This window comes from Cyprinodon tularosa, unplaced genomic scaffold (assembly GCF_016077235.1).
Source record: "Cyprinodon tularosa strain WSP-4 unplaced genomic scaffold, ASM1607723v1 ctg54, whole genome shotgun sequence".
Lineage (NCBI taxonomy): Eukaryota > Metazoa > Chordata > Actinopteri > Cyprinodontiformes > Cyprinodontidae > Cyprinodon > Cyprinodon tularosa.
The window spans coordinates 741,017-759,972 of record NW_024039274.1 but is presented as its reverse complement, the minus strand read 5'-3'; the positions used below and the strand labels follow the sequence as shown (position 1 = coordinate 759,972).

At 37.1% G+C, this 18,956-nt stretch overlaps 1 protein-coding gene across 5 annotated transcripts in view; it reads left to right on the top strand.

Annotated features, from left to right (window-relative positions):
* Nucleotides 1–18,956, top strand: part of slc4a11 (solute carrier family 4 member 11) — a 212,185-nt gene that overhangs the window by 33,898 nt on the left and 159,331 nt on the right. Inside the window, exon 1 of one of the 5 annotated variants that reach the window (XM_038304658.1) lies at nt 3,986–4,201. The exons of 2 other annotated variants lie outside the window; for them this stretch is intronic. In XM_038304658.1, the coding sequence (XP_038160586.1) occupies nt 4,165–4,201 (37 nt within the window). In that variant the 5' untranslated portion in view covers nt 3,986–4,164. Of the gene's footprint in view, nt 1–3,985; nt 4,202–4,718; nt 4,802–18,956 lie in introns of those variants that run through there. 2 more of the 5 variants (XM_038304655.1, XM_038304657.1) reach the window with 2 other exon arrangements.

Genomic DNA, 18,956 nt, shown 5'->3' with positions numbered 1-18,956 from the left:
TGAAGTGTCTTGCCCAAGGACACAACGACAATGAAAGCCAGGGTCGGGGCTTGAACCGTCAACCCTTCGATTACAGGGCAAACTCCTCCATCCAACGCCACTGTCGCCCTAAGGTCATTGGGACACTCAAACCCCTCCACCATGATAAGGAGGCAGCCCAGTGAAGGACTTACCTGATACCTCCCAATTATAACTCAAATCAGCTGGTGTTAATAAGTATGTGTGCAACTTCTGATAAGAGATCGATTGCTCTGTAAAGTAATTTGTTTGACAAACTAATGTTGAAGGTTTTATTTATTTTTATTTTTTGCAGTTTGTTTGAAATTTTTCTTTGACTGTTCTGATATTACACACTTGCTAACAATTTCATCACAAGCTCAGACACATTAAAATTAGAGCATTGGTTGCAGGTTTCAGGCCTGCACTATAATCAAAGCTAGTTTAATTTTTAGCTCCTGGCCTCAAGTGCTGAGCTGAAATGGACCCATAAGACCCATGGACAGGTGTAGGCACCAAGGTTAGTTAAAGCATTTAAAAAATGAGAACATGAAAACTGAAATCTAGTGACGATAGCTGACAATAAAGCTTTAATACATGCTTATAACCGGTAGCACAGAACAATTGTTTCAACGCTTGCTTCAGAGGAGAAAGAAGCAGTACCTGATTCCTGAATTTTTTTCCATTTTCAGCCGCTGCGATTGTTACACAAGCACACCCAGTGTAGGCTATACTTTCCCAAAAACTCTTCTTAGTAACACAAAAAGGCACTCAAGTTTTATTAGCAAATACACCATGATGTACTGTGTGTGTGCCAGCAGATTTTCAAAACAAACTTGATATAACGACAGAAGTGATAAATGTAAAAAAAATTTTTTTGCACCAAGGGAGATCTTTGGTATTCAAGGGGGATTCTTGGTAATCTACAAACCTGATAAAATGCAGACAGTTTTCACTAAGGAATCACTGACTCTTATCAGTGTATCCCATCCCTCTGTGCAATCCCTCTGTCCTGAACAAGACTGCAGCTTCACACTTCTCCAGGAGAGGTCCCTGTAAATGAATCTTAAAGGAATTATTCCATTTCCGAAACATTTTGCTCAAATTGTTCAAATCATCAGAAAAGATTAATTTGCACATCACTACTGAAATGGTTTTAAAACTGGTGGGTTAAACTTCCCTGGTATAGAGACATGGAACCAGTATTGACCCACAAAGGGTGAAAGAAAACTGACAGCCATTTAGGTGGTAGGACATGAGCTATACAATCCTGAACAGTTTAATTGACTGGTATGATTAGAGCAAACAAGAAAGGCAGCAACTGAATGAGACTGGAATTAGTTCTCCTATTTGAGGATAGGAGAACTAGAGCACACCGACTGGGAAGATTTAACAAATAACACCAGACAAGAACATGAACTGAAATGAAAAACCTAAATAGAAAAACTGATAACAGGCTTCAGACAAAACCTTTATGTAAAACTGAAAGATTGAGAATAAAATCAAAAAGTGAAGATATTAAACAGTTACAAAAAAACAATATTTAAAACTCACAAAAAACAAGCGGGGAAAAAACAGACAAAAGTAAATCAAAGACATAATAGGATCCCAAAACATGACAGCTTCAGAAGATGCATTAAACATCAGAAGAAAAAAAAATCTTTCAACTAGTGGATTATACTAACAGATGAGGAATAAAGACAAATCAGTTATCCAAATCTTAAACAAAGGTATTATTTTTAAAAGAAGAAATAATGACCTCCTTCCATTGCTCTGCACTCCAATTTTTATGCTTCTAGCAAACTGAGGCTCTCTATTCAGTAGTTTTCTGAAGTTACACAGCTTCTCAGTTCGTGTTCTACTGGGTTCCATAGCATAAATCAGGTGGAAACAATAATAATTTTTTTTTTTTGAGTGTTTACGGAACTAGTGGCTCGTTTTTTCAACAGTAGGCTGACAGGAAAGGGGGTATGAGAGAGAAGGGGAGACATGGGGGAAAGGACCACAGGCCGGATCGAACCTTGGTCAGCTGTGCCTAGGACAAAGGCCTCCATACGAGGGTTGTGCGCCTGAACCACCTTTATGCCAAGGTGGAAACAATTTTATATTTTTGTAACATTTTTGCTGGGTTTTTTGTTTGGTTTGTTTTGATTTAATCAAACAGCTTAATTTTTAGATCATAAACCATTCAGATTACCTCCTTACACGCAGATTTATTTTATGTATATGATGCTTCTCCACAATCCTTGCAATTTTAGTACTTTCAACCCAGTTTCAGTAGTTTATTTCTGAGATGTTTTTTTTTTTTTTTTTTTTTGCTTAATGCAAAACAATAATTAACATTTAATAGCATATAAGGTTATTTTTCATGCCCATAGTATCTTATCTTGTTATGGTCCCTTTAGTAATTTGAAGGGTGCATGGTGCTCAATTGGGGGCATTAAGTTAGCTAAAAACTAAGTTAACGCTATAAAAAAAAAAGAAAATAGAAAAAAATATATATATAAATTACCAGGAGGAATAACAGTTTGTTTTCAGCAAGCTACTGTTCAGATTAAATTCTTTCCTTTAGTATTTCAAAAATGCTCTTCAGTTTAAACCATTGGTTGTTTGTTTTTTAGTTTCCAAATGTTTTTTCAGTTTCAAATTATGTATTTTCACTTTCAACCAAGGAAGCTTTTGTATAAACATTATGCCCCCAATTCAGCTCCATAGAAATGCAGGCCAGTGACATTGGATGAATTCCACAGGATCCCAAAGCTTGTGTAATGATCCAGCCAGTGCATGCATGTATACTGATACGAGTAAAAAAAATGCTAATAATCGCCAATATCGGTTTATCTCTAATATCTTGTTGCTGTTAAAAATTAATATACTGATGAAAAATACATTTCTGGTTCATTTCTTTACCTGCCCTTGAGAATCTTTGATTGTGTATTTAAGAATAGCTAAAATAGATCCATGTTTTGTCTGATTGTTACTTTTTAAGATTTTTTACACATTTTTCACTAAATAATGGAGAAAAAAACGTAACTGACATTGCAACAATCAGTTTCTTATAACTGCTCACCTGCTTGTTGTGGTTTTCTACTCTACTGTAGGTTGGAAGATTCTTTTATTGTCATATTTATCCTCTATGGATGCTCTAGCTGAGCTATTCCTCTGTTTTAATATCACTTCTGTTCTAAATAAACAAGTTGGTTACATTTAAAGACCACCTTTAAATTTCCCCTTTGGTTAGTTTTGGTCTAGTAGTTAGTGCAGTGAACTTGTGCTCAGAGAAGGTTGAAAATATCCGATTAGATCCCCACAGTCTCCAACTGTGGGTTCCTGAGCAATTCCCTTAACCCCATACTGCTCCCCGGGCACCACACAATGGCAGCTCACTGCTCTCCAAGGTGGTGATTTAAATGAAAAGATAAATTTCTCCACTGTGAGATCAGTAAAGTTCAGTAACTTAATTTTGACAGTTGTATGAATAATTAACAAATAAGAAAGAAATGAAAGCTATTTGAGATCTGTAAACTAATGATCAACAGATATTCATGCTCTCATATCACAAAGCTTTTATAAATACTGTTCGGTTTGGATATTACCAGGCACTTAGCAGAGGTATATTTAATATTCAAATACCTGTGATACTTTTGTTTACAGAGACAAAGCAACAATTATTTTAAATCAAGTATACTTGGGGTTATTTTGTGTGCAAAATAGCTGCACATTCTTTGTTTTAAACATGTTTTGTAGTGTTCTGGTCGAACCAGTATGGGTGAACAAATGTTGATTTATTCAAGGTTAACAGATGAGGTGCTCTCAGACAAATGTTGGAGTACCTGTATGCAGCAGAGCTGATGGCTTTAAATGAAAAGGTTTGAGAGGTCTGTCCGTAGCTAAGCTTTGTGTTTGTGTAATAATAGGATGATGGAATAAACAGTCAGTGTGAGATAAAAATCGGCACTAGGACCCAGAGACAGGAGAGCGAGGAGGCAGGCAGAGTGGGGCTGAGTCACTGCATGTGTCTGAGAGGCAGTCAGAAACAGAGCAGAGCAGGAGAGAGCAGAGGTGATCTCAGTCTCATCAGCACAGGATAACACAACCATGATGGGTTGATTTTGGGGGGGAGGCGGTTGGGATTGGAAGTGTGCATTTGCCACCACTTGCTCAGCTATGGAGACCAACAAAGTTCTTCATTTTGTGCCTTCCGGTGAGTATATCAAAGCTCTGAGAGCTGTTCCTCCGCTGTGCACGACACAGCAATCACTGGGAGAACCTTGGGGTTCCCTTCCTTGTGAAACCTGAGAACCCCCTTGTGCAAAACATATGCAACCCACTTCAACTTCCACTCTGAGGCATGGCAGATGTTGTTGTTTTTTTTTTTTTTCTTTTGCATATGTTCCATTTTACATACTTGGCAAATTGACGAGTTTGGTCATTTGGAGCTCATAGGAATGTGGCAATATTGTGACACAGACAGGAAACTGATCTATATTTTGCTTTTTATAGAACAGGGAGCTGTAGACACTGTTCTGCTTGTAGAAATTGAGTTTTTCCCCTTCAATTTTTCTCGAAAAACGTGTGTGTGTGTGTGTGTGTGAGAGTGTTTGTGCAAAAATGTGCATTTTTTTTGCTGTTTATGTCTGGTATGCGGCACTACAGGTTCCTGTGTCGTATTTCAGCTGTTAAGGAACTAAAAGCGCTTGAGAAACTGTTCTGTTGCAAACCCTCAGAAATGTGAGTGTACCTGTCGAGACTCTGCAGCCGGAATGCAGAGAAAGCATGTGTTGCATTGGCGGGCTCATGCATGGTAAGTAGAGGAAGACTGACAATATTCATGAAACATTAAGTATCAATAAGTACCATGCATCTGGTTTTATATTTGAAAGAAAAATGACTTAATAATTTAGATTTTTTTTTTATTACCTGGATAGAATGTATATTTATATATACGTGTGTGTGTGAGTGTGAGAAGACAGATTAGTGTTGCTGACAGCCACAAGAGAGCAGCGACTTCCCCAAATGAAAGTCCTCAAAAAGCCCTAAGCCCATTTGGAGGTGTAATGCGACTGCCTCCTCACTTTCATTTGGTATAAGGTTGAGCAGAATAATGCGACTCCTGGTTGGGGTTTTTGTTTGTGTCTTTAAGATGTGAACATTAATTAGATTTATATGCAAAATACTTTGTCTGCTTGTGAACCAGCATGTTTTTCTATGTATACTACAGATATTTGTTGCTCTTCACTTATGTGTGTGTGTGTGTTTGTGTGTGTGAGTTGATTGTTTTTAGCAGATACATTGTGCGATCTAACTAAATCGCAGAGTTGTCAGGGTGTCGAGGTGTAACGCACACTGACGTGGCTTGTCCTCTGAAGAGTAATTTGCATTCATTTGCCTGAGAGCTGATTAGTCGGAGGTGACAGGTTTGATCCCTGCAGCAGAACTGTTTGGTTTTATTTCCTGAAGGTTTTAGGTTTGATAAATATTGTTAAAAATAGGAAGATTGCCTTGTCGAATAACAAGTTGCAGTTTTATGATGACTGTTAGATTTTTAATGTAGCCTTTCTTACTTGACCTTGATTTTGAAAGCTGATATTTTGTTTTTTTAGAGACATTTTTCTGTACATCTGCAGGAGTTAGATGCTTTTATACATCACCAGTGATGACTCAACAGTTACACTTACACATCATTAGATTTAAGTCTTTTCATTTCCAATTTATTGACCTTTTGGTTTTAAATTATGGCAACGCTGCTCTGAAAGACAAATCTCAGGATCCATGGCATGGAACATGATGTCCAATTAGAGGTGCAGCTCGCACTGGCTTGGAAAATGCAATAACGCTTTAACTGATGTTTATATTTTATGCTTTTAGAGAAATTATGAAAGTTGTGTTTTCTAAACAGATAATCATGTTGTATAATATAAAATATGTTGTATGCTGAAAAGCATTTGTTTGAATAAATCCACTACTTGCTTTGGTGTGCAAGGTCAGATGACACAGGTTTCACTTTATGCATTTAGAAATCGCCACAAGGCTGATAACAAGTAACTGCAGTCAGTTTCACTATTGAACTGATTAGTAGTTTCAACCTAACCTGCAACAAACTTCCCTAGTTTATTACAGAGAAGATAGAAGGCTTACAGAATCATGCAGTCAGTCCTGTTTAAATGTCTCATCAGTCCTATTTTGCAGCATCAAGCTTATTTATTTATTTGTAACTGTTTGCTGTTGTAGCTTTTATTATAAATTTCTTTAGAGATGTGCTTCTGGCTTATGACCAGAGCTACAAATATCTTTTGGGCAACAAGTAACCTTGAAATGACTTTGCTTTGAAAAGCTAAAAAACTCTGAATCAGTCAGTGAAAACATAAAAGTTTGCATAATTATGGATGTGGAAATTTTACAATCAAGGAGGAATGCTTCACTAAAATGATTAATGAAAAGAATCAGTATTAATTCGATCAGTATTTTAAACTTACAACAAGAGTTATACAAGTTTTTCCTTATCATAATAACAGTCAACCCTCTATTGGGCCCAGACTCGGACATCATTTTACTACCTTTGTAATAAATGTTTTAGAAAAATGTAGGATGCCTTTTTTTTAGGTTTCATAAATAAAACAATTGCCACAAAATGAATTTTACTAAAGCCCAATCATTGCAGGATATTCTAGTTCAGGCGAAACCTCTCCCCATGCTGTTATTATGTTTTTCTAGATGTAGAAATCCGAATTTAAAGCTTTTAATAATAAAATCATTAACATTTCAAAATAATGTTGTAAAGGGAAAAACCTAAATGATACTTTTCTGGTTTGTTTTTCATTTATTTTGAGTTCGATGTAATCAAATTAAGTCCAGACTCATTTAAAAAGTTAAAAAGCCTTATAGTCTACAGTGGTCAGAAGTTTTGATGCTGCCATGACCATTAGCAGGTAACTGATGGCCATTTTCACTTTTCTCACAAAGGGTGAGCATTTTTCCCTCATTCAGTCACCGTGTAGTTTTCCTGCTAAATATGAAAGATGCTGCAAAAAAAACCCCAAAAATAATTAAAAGATGGGGACTGTTGCCTGCTAGCGTGACAAGCAGTCTTTAGTAAACCAATCTATCAATACTAGAGTCTAGTTTAAGTAATACTCTTTTATACCTTAAAGCACTCACCTTCACTTTCCCCCCCAACGATCTTAAACACCAAATACAGGGGACATGTCAAAAGTGTCGGTGCTCGGATGTTACAGAAAACCAAACATTTAGTGCTTCAGCCATCACCTGAATGTATCAGCATGGATGACACGTAGTGATGGTGGGAATTAGTACTTTGACCATGTGGAAGTGGACGTGTGTGAGGATGAAGATGGATGACAAGTTTGTGTGTGTATGCGTGGATGTGTGCGCTGTAGATGTGACAGTGATCTCTGATCAGTATTCACCGCTGGCAAACAAGATCTCTGAAGCTCCAGCCTCTGAGCGCGGCCATCTGGGCAGAGGAGAAACACACAGCAACACACACATACAAATTACCGTACAGTACCACACACACATGCAGGGATACACGCACTAATGATGAAATGTCCCAAAAACACCGCCATGCAAGACTTGACAAGTTGGCTGCACCAGCAGAAATGCGCTAACAAATTCACACGATTCTCACCAAAAAAACGGGTTCTGTTGGACATTTACCAGACAGAGTTATTCTCACAGTTCATTGCATGAGAATAATTCAATATAAACACAGGAGCATTGATGTTCATGTGTCAGAACAAACACTCATCATTTGAATCTCAATGCAGCGCTAGGAATGTTTACTAATTCAGAGACTCAGTGCTCCATTACGTCACACCATCCCTTTACTGTTGTCACCTTACAGTATACGTACGTCAAATAAGGTGGCTCTTAAAAAAAAGTAATCAATACAGTTTTAACATTTTCCTACTATTGATGCAAGTCAAAGATTTCTGAACAATATATTCTAACTCTGAGGCCAATGTCGGAGAAATAAATAGTAATGGTCTTTCTGACTCCTAGATTTACTAAAATAGAGACAGATATGCTCAATCTGACTTTTAGATTCCTTTTTTCCAAACACCCAATATATACCTATATGCTATATAAGCCCCATTTACACTACCCTTTTGAAAGCATGCCGAGATCGGTCCGAGCATGGTAACTGAGATAACTGTTGTGAGTAAATGGTACGCAAAACTGAACCGGACCGGGCCAGACACAAGGGAACCGGGCCATACCTGTACTAGTTCTTCAGTAGAGCTCGGTGCGGTTCAGTTCTGGCTCACTTCTCCAAAAACAAAGAACATATGAGCAGACAGCATCAACTCCTTACAGTCAGCCTCCATAATCATGAAACTTCAGACATTCATAAAAGTACTAGCTTCCCTACCTTGAAACGACCTCTGTCATTTCTTGCATATGTAAGCCCTGATTACACTATTGTTTGTCGTATCCACTTCCCAAAAGCCGACTCTATCAAGTAAATTCATCGCAGGCTGCCTTCTTCGCCTGACTCTCTGGAAACAATGGAATATCGCAATGATAACAAAACTCCCTGAATGTTATGGGCACCACTATGTCGATTTGCTTGTTTCCCTCTAGAGAGTAGTAGTACCGTCGATCGTCACTAGGAGGCGAAGAACCGCGCTAGCGGGATGTTTAAACGGTTGTAAGGAACCAAGCTCGGCACGGTTAACTGATCGCAGCTCCATCTGAACTCGGCACGGATCTGTTTTCAGAGGGTAGTGTAAATGGGGCTATAGAGACACCCTCTTTCATTTGCATGTTTTAATTCCTTATCATTTACTAAAGGATGAACAGACTCACAGATGAAGCTACTCTGATTTCTGTCCTATGGAGAGAATTTTGTTTTATTATTTTTGCAAACAAACAACCTCTTACTTTGAGAAACATCTTAATAAAAATAAATGAACTTTTCTATTATCTCAGATTTTATTTATTTTTTTTATCTTATTTCTCTTTTCAGGTCAGTTTCATAAATTATATTATTTTTAAATTACATTTTACAGATGACATTTTCTTCACTTCAAGGCCAAATTAAGCGTTCCCTCTTAACTTAACTTGACTGTTATTTGTCAAGATAAGACGAGCAAAGAGAATATGATCTGTAAATGAATGCAAATCATAAAACTCAGTCCGAAAAAGTTAAAATAAAAAAGAAATGTAACAAAATAAGATCTAAAAATAATGTTAAAAACTATTTAATATATTAAAGAAAAAAACAGCCAAAGTACGTCCCTATAACTGACTTTACACTTTCGGAAACAAAAAGAGACTGAGGAAAAAAGGTCAGGGCACTTTACTACTTTAGCCATCTTACAATCTGTGGACTTAAATCTGTGAGGTATTCCTTAAAATCTATTATTTCAAATAATTCAAAAGTAGATTTTGTTGCATCTTCAAACTTCCCCCTTATCTACACCAAAATAAGAATTAAGAAATAAGAATAAAACATGGAAATTTACAAAGGTGACACAAAAAAACAACAACAATAAAATAATGAGTAAATTAGTTAAATTCAATCAATAATTAATATTTTACTTTGCAGTGTCAAAAATGCCGGCTAAGAAACTGGGCTGAGATGTAAATTTTTAATTATTGACGTCAATGGATGTTTTGCTATGTGTAATGTTTCAGCAGGTTTCTTTTTGTGTTAAACTAGCTATATGAGTTAGATTAGATGCTTTTGAATGCTTGGACAAAAAAAAACATGTGAAGAAACTTCTACATCTTGGAGAGAAAAACAGCTTTTTATAATGCAATCAGGCACCAATAACCCTAAAGTTTGCATGATGCCTGACAAATAGGTGGGTTTCTAATGAAATTATTTGTATGTGCTGTTCTCTCATTTTAAAATCTTGTTTACTCTGTAAAACCCGGTGTGATTTCTCTTAAAATGTGAGCCGACCTGTGCTGCAGCAGGGATTGCTTCTTTGCCATCTGATTTCCTCACCGATTTCGATGTTGCAATCAAATGCTACTAAAGTTTTCTCTATCAGCGTAACTGGTTGGTTTTTTTCTATGCTACATGAGAAAACCACATTTAAATTCTTCTATCTGTGTGGTTTTAAACAATTAAATATGTTGTTCCCATTGAGAAGGTTCTTAGTAGCTTTGCTGTAATCTTAATGACATTTTGCACACTGTTTACTTCAGTTTTCATAGCACAATTGGAAGCAGTACACAGCTCTTTACTATATCTGAATGTCCTTGGTGTCCGTTTTGTTTGTCTTTGAAAGAATATTTCGCCTCTCAACAAAAATGATTTTCAAAACAAAACTGCAGCTGACAAAATTTGCCAATCAAACATTGGTTTAAAATGCATAAATGATGTCAAAGTAGTCATATTTTAAACATCTTTGCTATGGAAATGTCTCCAGTAAAATCACCAGCCTAAAGTAAACTACTTTCACTACAAATACCTTAGATTTGTTTTTATTTGTTATAAATGCTCTTAAATTTACCTTGGCGTGGGTCTTCAGAAATAAGACATTACACAAAAATGACAATGTTTGGATTTTTTTTACATGATCTCATTGCTTCTGTTTTAAAAACAAAGAAGGGAGGAATAGTCACTACTTCAGCAGAAAAAAGAAAAAAATACAACAACAATGCTTTAAATTTTTACTATTTCAAATATGCTGCCCTGGAGTGTTAAGCTTTAGGCTGGGAGGAGGCAGTTTCACTCTGGTCTTTTTAGCATTTTTTATGGAATTTTAATTATAGTCTTTTTCATATGGAGGGTTTAAAGTAACCAGAAATTAGGGATACTTACATTATAAAGTAAATAAGACCATACTATGAAATGCAGAAATGTTAAATGAAATGACTAAAAAGTACCATAAAGTTTTACATTAACAAAGGGAAGTACCATAAAATTATGCAATGAAAAATTAAATAATAATTAAATATGACAATTAATTAAGTTTTGAATTGTGACATTATAAAATATGTTTTTTGATGACAAATTCATCTGAATATACTTAAAATGAAATTGTTCACTGTTAATATTAATTCATTTATATACCAACCTTGGTCTAATATTGTCCATTTTGTTTAACTGTATATTTTATGTAATAATGTATTACCAAAAAAAAGTAACATTTTATTCTTTGATTGGATGTTCACATGTTTATTTCTTATTTCAGCATATGTTCTGATTTATTTATTGCATATTTCTATTAAACCTATTGGATTTTGTCCCCCGGTGCAGAATAAAGCTCTGAACATGGCACATTAGCAGGACCTTGGAGGGCAGCAGGCCTACTTAAAGCAGGATCATAAATAGTACCTTTATGTATAAAACCAGCTCTACTCTGCTGCTTGTTTTTATCTGATGAATTTATCCATGAAGCATGAAATGAAGTTCATTTGATTTCAGATTGAACCATGTAAGTTTCCTTTTTTAACCAACCCTGTAATCAGGTTTGTTTATGGCTTCTTTTAGTTGTTGACAATTAGCCACGGTAGCTAACTACCATTGAGCCAGAGAGAGAGCCCTACTTAGTTTTATGAATCAACTTAAACTACTTTTCAGCTTTGTTGCACTGAGCTTGTCCCCTGAATTTGTGATAAATTCAAAGGATTTTCTTTTTTTCTGCTTTGTAAATTTAAGCTTGATTTTGTCATTGCCCAAAAAATATGTTCAAAGTGAATATTGTATTCTTTTTTGCTGCTTTTATACTCTTTCTACATAGTTATAGTACACCCTTATTTAATTGTTTCTTTTCAGTGTGAAATCCTCTCGAGCTAAACTTTAACTTTTTAAGAATTCCCTGAGTTCCTTACATACTGAATATAATACTTATTTTAATTGAAAAATTGCACCATTAAAACGCCTACAATCATGATCTGTCCGTCTGTCCTTCCATCCATTTTCTTGCGCTTTATCCGGGGCCGGATTGCGGAGGCAGCAGTCTAAGCAGAGCTGCCCAGACTTCCCGATCCACATACATTTCCTCCAGCTGCTCTGGAGGGACCCCGAGGCGACACCAGGCCAGCTCAGAGACATATACCCTCCAGCGTGTCCTGGCCCTTTCATAAGGCCTCCTCCCAATAGGACATGCCTGGAACACCTCCTGAGGTGTAATCCAACTGTTTAAAAAAAAAGAAAAAGCTATGCAAATTTTGTCCCTAATTTAGAGACAAAATGTTTTTACAAAACTATTTTTTTAAAAGAACACGGGGGGGGTTGGGTTGGGTTGGGTTGCAACCAGTCAATTCCAGTTTTTTGCTGTTGAATTGCATCAAACAATCAATGACAATTCTGTTATTTTGCTTAATGATCAAAATACTTCAATGTTTTATTGATTGGCTTGTTATGTTTATATCTGTGACAGAACTTTAAAGTTTGCACCTGAGTTACAATGGGCCCCTCTACTGTATGTCTCAAATCTATACATAGATTACATTTTTTGATTCTCTTGAACTGGGATCTGAGCCCAAACTTTAGACCATAAGCACGCAAATGTGATCTGGTATGGCAAAATAATTTTCTAATCCTTGAATATATTTGTGCAACTGAATCAGAACTGTTGGTCCTGCAACATAATAAATGATAAAGACATTTCCAGTAAATATGAACATGCCACCAAATGTAATGCCTCCATATGCATTTACGACCATGAGTCCTAGACCAAGAGTTCTGCTTAATGAACAAGGATTTCCAGGTAAATTTGAATCAAGGATTAAGGATGTTAAAGCTGCTAGAAATGTTTTATTGAATATTACTTTTGCTAATTATCTTGATCAAGATTTTAATTATTTTTTATAGGTAATACTGGGGGTAAGGAGATATCTTGACCTTTGCTTATGTGATGTGCATCCATTGCTGCTCACTTTATTTGCCTTGCAATTTTTTATTAGTTTCTTTTTGTTTAAATTTCACCTTGAGAATTTTTCTTTGTATTGTTTTTATCATGTAAATGGAGAAAGAGAAAGATGAATCGCCTTCAAGAACCAGCCAAACAAAATCGGGAACACGTTCTGGGAATTGGTTAGACTGATGTCAAAATAATCATTATCGGCCTTAAAAAAACCATAATCTGTCGATCTCTAGATAAAACTGTCCTAATATGGTTTAAGTAAATTCAAGGAATATTTATAGAGAGTTTTAGGGTGATGTAATGACAGAAAACCTTTTTAAAAATCCATCTTTTATCGCAAAAACTGGATGCAAATCATTACTTCTTCTTTGGAAACTAAGAAGAATGATGTACAGTTTTGTTTTGGTTCAAAACGGATTCCTGTTTTTGGCTTAGCTGAAGATGACTCACCTTTACTGAAGCTTACTTAACCGAACACAGGAAGCAGAACTCAACCCTGGCAATGTAATAGTTTCAGATCCTGCTTATTATCGATGTTGCGTGGTTTACAATATGGCACAGGCTTTCCGCTGCAGAACAATGTGAACTCTGCATGGAGCGTTGACATTTGCAGTTAAACAAAGGAAAGTTCTACCAACAATCATGTCTCGACCAAATGCTGGAAATAGTGTTATGCTGCTACTTTCTGTTGATCTATTCCCAAAATTATAATTACAGCAAGATGTTTGAACTTGAACATGTTGAAATATTCTAAAACCTCTAATGTAAACTTCCACTTTTTATATACGAGTCAAATTGTTAGATTTTTCATCAGTAAATGAGCATATCTGACACTCATGATCATGTTTTTAATGCCTAACTGAAAGATGCATGTGACCGACAGCCACATGCTCACTCTGGCTTGTAGCACTTAAAAAAACAAATTGCACCATGTAGTACAAAGATCGTTGCAGACAAGGTTGTTACTGCTACTTAAGACTGATATTGATTATGCCATGCTGCTATTTTCATCCAGCTGTTGATAGCAGTTTATAATCACAAGCTTTTCAAACGGTTTCTTCAAACTATGCGTAAGGTCCCTTTTATGTCCTTGAAACAGTACCAAGTTACTTCCATTTGCCGCAGTGCCAAAATTGGTTTAACACTCGTCATTCACTGTAGTTGATTGTTGTAATGTCTGTAGAGAGAGGCTGATGGAGCAGTTTTGTGTTATATAATAAATGTAAATGACTGACTTACGGTAGTGGCTTTCTATGGAATAAAGTCACAGTCTGATAAAAATGGTTCAAACTGAGAGGCAAGGGCAAAAGGATTTCATATACTGTTATAAGAGAAGAATAAAGTAAGATTCTGTCCTAAAGCCCCTTACATGTGCACCTGTTTTAATATGTACCCTTTTGGTTTGATTAAAACAGTCACTTGGTTTTATATCTTCACTGTTTAAAATGTCAACCTCTCTTTTTACCCATTGGATGTGGCTAAGATTAGACAGGACCTGAGAGCATGATAAAGAACATAGTTAATGCACCACCGTACATAATTTTATCGAGAAAGCATCCCGTGTCGATCGGCGGGGGAGAACACCGCAAATGAAGAGCAGTGGGATGTGCATCAGATGGCGGGCAGAACGGAATAGCTTTCAGTAAATGTTTGTGTGGAGAAAAGCAGACTTGAAAGAGAGACGGCGGCCTGGCTTTAATCGAGCCAAAAGAAAAGGGGAGAGAGGGGATGGTGGCGGGGGGTTGGTTGCAAGCAATTAGCAGGAATCCCCCAGCACTGGAGTCTCTCTTTTTTTTTTTTTTTTTCCATTCCCCCTCTCCCATGAAAATTGAGGCAGCCAATTTCTGCAGCGAGTGGCTATCTTGGATATACGTGTGTCTCTTTGTGTAGCAGTCATTCTGTCTCATTCGCTACCTCAATAAATGCAAAAACACACAAACTATTTTTGCTGCAGCAGTAGACATAATCCTCTAACTTGAAGGCACTGTCGGAAAATATTAGAGGACAGAAAAACGGGTTGGAGAGGAAATGAGATGGAAAGATGTGAATATTGAAAATTAGACCTACAGATAGTTGATAAAAGGACAGTAAATAGATGGGTTAAAACAAGTGTAGTGCCTGATGATGTAGCGGAAATGGGAGACACAGCAAACCTAAAAGCAAAGGAATGTATTGTTATCATCTTCCTGTGGTAACACTGACTCTACTCAGCATTACCTAGTCCAATGAAAAACTGCTGGGAAGCAGTAAAATTAACTGAGGAGGGTTTCTCCGCCTGCAAAACCTTTATTGTTTCTGGGATCGTCTTATTGTGGCCCTTTAATTACACCTGTTAAAGGTACTACCAAAAAAGCCACGGATAAGACAAGGAACCTATTCACAAAGATTGCCACCATGAGTCTTTAACAAGGGAGGGAGGAGGTCCAGTTAGTGATACTGTAAAAGCACTGTTCAAGAACTAGATAACAAGTATAATAGAAAACATCCTGAAAATGGCCACCAATAAAGGACTACTACTGTAGATAAATGTTTCAGTGGAAACCCATTTTGTGGGGGGAAAAGAAAGAGGACGATCGCTGCACAAAAGATGTACCTGATATCGAAAAGTCCTATCAATGACTAGAGGGAGGTGGACTGAATGACGGTACAAACGTGCTAATCTTGGCAGCAGATGTCAGGATCTCCACACCAAACAGGACTGAATATCTTTTAATTACACCAAAATGTTCGCTCTATGAGGGACTAGGTGATGACTTGGTGACAACTTTGATCTGCTAGAGAATCTGAGGAGAGAACGAAGTGTTAATTTGGTGTCTTCCTTTTCCTATTTTCTTTGGCTATTTCACATAACTTTTGCTTTAAGAAACGCTGACTGTCCCTGTACTCCTCTAGAAATGTGTGTAAAGTATCTCTGTATATCTAGTTCAGGTTAAATTAGTTTGACTAGTCTTAAATGCTACAGTGCTGTATACCCCAGAAGTGCTTAGAGAGCTATGGTGTATCACAGAAAAAAAAAGGTTGCCAGCTGTGGAACAGACCTAAGCCACAAACAGTGTAAGTTCGTCTATAACTTGATTCCCCCAAAAAAAATTTTTTTTAACATTGTTTCTTCAAAGGTGTTGCTTAGTTTGCATCTGAATGGATGAATATTGCCTGCAAAAAGTGAGACGTTATAAAAAACAAATAAACCTGCCTGATATTGCTATTTTATTGCACCCATTAAATATGTTTACAGACAGCAAAAAATACAGGTGTGTTATTAAGGGCTGCACTTAACTTCTACTTCTATGCATTAGAACAGAAGCTCTGTGAAACCATGAGTATGAGCTTTTATGCACAATAAATGTATGTTTCTGTGCTTCTGGTTTCATCTAAAAAGAAAATAGTGTTAATAGCTTTACTAATTCAAGTGTTCATCTTGTTATTTTAGTTTCCCAGTTCACAGATTCTGTTTTCTGCTAATCTGATTTGATTAACAGCAGGTGTGTCAAAAGGACTTATGTTGAAAAACATGCAGTGACACTGTAAGTGTGAATGATGAGAGACTTGCTATGACTTGTCCTGACGGACTTGTGATAGAACCCACTGGTACTTTGTGGGGTTTGTCATGGCTCCTTTTAAAGTATCCGTTGTTGTGTTGTTTTGTTATTCCCGGATTTTTTTCTTAGAATAAATCAGAATGTTTGTCTTTTGTGCTGAGCTGAGAAATGACTGTAATGAAATAGTTTAAAACACCACATATTATTGATACCCAAGCAAATTCATTGACAAACTAATGTTAAAGTCTATACCAAGGAACCCAACTATACCATTGTGTCAGGGAAACCAGGCTTTTATTTCTTTATCAGGCAAACAGGCTTCCATAACGGCATCAAGGAGATCAGACATCAATTATTACACCAGGGACACAAGCCCTCCATCACTATATCAAGGAAGCAGACATCCATTGCTACACCAGGGTCACTACACTTCCATTACTATATCAGGGACAAATCTTTAAACAATTTATTTGAACAAAGTAAATGATTACTATGTCCAATTCCAAACCTTTCTGAATATATGAAATTAGTGCTTAATATCTGAAGAAACTTTTCAACATTATGTTGTTGTTTTTTTTGTTTTTTTGTAACCTACGCCATGAAGGTTGTTGCTGGTGTCCAGTTGTGGAAAGAGTTTTCTAGATATCATAGATACAGTAGGAGCCTAAGAAAAATGTAACCTGTCAAATATCTCGATGTTGCTTTAAAATATTGATTAAGAATACTGCCTAATGGATATTGAATGTAAAAAAATATTTATAAGTAAGCATCTGTTTCATAGTCTTAGTTTTGTTAAACTCTTAAACCTCCGGCCACTAGTTAGCCTTGCACCACCCAAGGGTCTATTATTCAGCTGCTCTGCACCAGCCATAGCAGAGCAAAAAGATCTGGGGAGATGTTCCACAGCTAAAAATAGTATAAAAGTCACTATATATCTTTGTTCGTGTATTGGGATAAATCGTCTTGTGACACATGTATTGTGATGCGTATCATATCTGAAATCTTGCCAATGTGCGTCCCTTAAAGATATACTTAACAAAAGCACTGATGAATATTCTGTAATTTGAGGTTTTAACTGACAGATTTATAAACTTAAAGGTTTAAGATTATATTTATGGATGTGTTGATACAACTTTTCATATTGCTTACGATACCAATATTGCAGCTTTGAGAATTGAATGATAATGTACATATCATTGTTTGCAGTTCTAAATACATTTCATTAGCTGGACTAAAGTCAAAAATGGCTGTTTGGATCGTAAAGGTTAGAGAACCCTGGGCTAAACAACTGCCATCAACTTACAACGGCAATCTGTTAAACCAGGCATCCCCAATCTCTGTCCTCAAGGCCCCCTGTCCTGCAGGTTTTAGAGGTTTCCTTGCTCCAGCACAGCTGATTTTAATTGAAAGCTGATTAACAGGGTTTGGTCTACTGCAATCATTATAATCAGCTGTGCTAAAGCAGGGAAACCTCTAAAACCTGCAGGACAGCGGCCCTCGAGGACCGAGATTGGGGATGCCTGTGTTAAACACTCATCCATGAGGAAGTACACAACATTTATAATGCATTTGATAAAGCCACAACAGGATATCCATTTGAAAGAATTTTTTGGACACGGATGCTTCAATTTATAATGCATTATAATTAATTTAACTTTATTGATCTCACATTGGAGAAATGTACCTCTGTATTTAACCCATCCCCTTGGAAGTGTGGATTACCATTGTACGGTGCCTGGGGAGCAGTGTGGGGTTAGGGCCTTGCTCAGGGGCTGAGAGTGGCAGTCAGCGGGGGTCGGGCTTGAACTCAGAACCTCTGGATTCCGAGCACAATGCCCTGACCACTATCTCACCACTCAGCCCTCAATGAAGTATTGAGGGAGGAGTGGTGAGCTAGTGGTGGCCCCTTCAATGATTGGTTATGTTTATCCTGCTTGGCCTATTAAAGTGTGACTCAGAGCCAACTGTATGCAAACAGTGAGGTAAAAATGTTCACCACCAAACCATCCCCACACGGTCCACATCCACCAGAAAAGCAAATAACTTCCTGTTCTACCTGATAGCAGTAATTGACCATGTGCATGTGTTGGGTGCTGGTATGTGAGAACACAAAAGAACTTGTACCGCTCTGGCTTGTGTGGGGGTCTGTTTAAAACTCCTATTTAAGTTTTTGAGGCTTGGCTGCCTCCTCGTGCTTTGATGCACCAAAAGAGCTTTTGGTGAGGTTTCATATATGTTTAGGCCTCCAGATAGCCACTTTAGTTTAAGGGAGAGTAATAAGAAACATTAGAAATACAATGGGCCTTTAAGGGCTTTTGCTGCTCAAGCCTAATAAAGGCCAAATGTGAGCCTGCTCCTTAAAATGTGTCTATGAAGAAACAGAGTGGCCCACAGCTGAGAAGCGGAAGGAATTCCCTCTCCGCCTGGGCTTTCTCAACGACCACAGCTCCACTGAAGGAGTGCCAGGAGAGCCTGGAGGCACAATTAACTGACAAAAGGGCCAAAACTTCTGCTCTTTGCTGGCCCAACCCATGTAGATTCCCCTACAAACACAGCAGGCTCACCTTTTAAT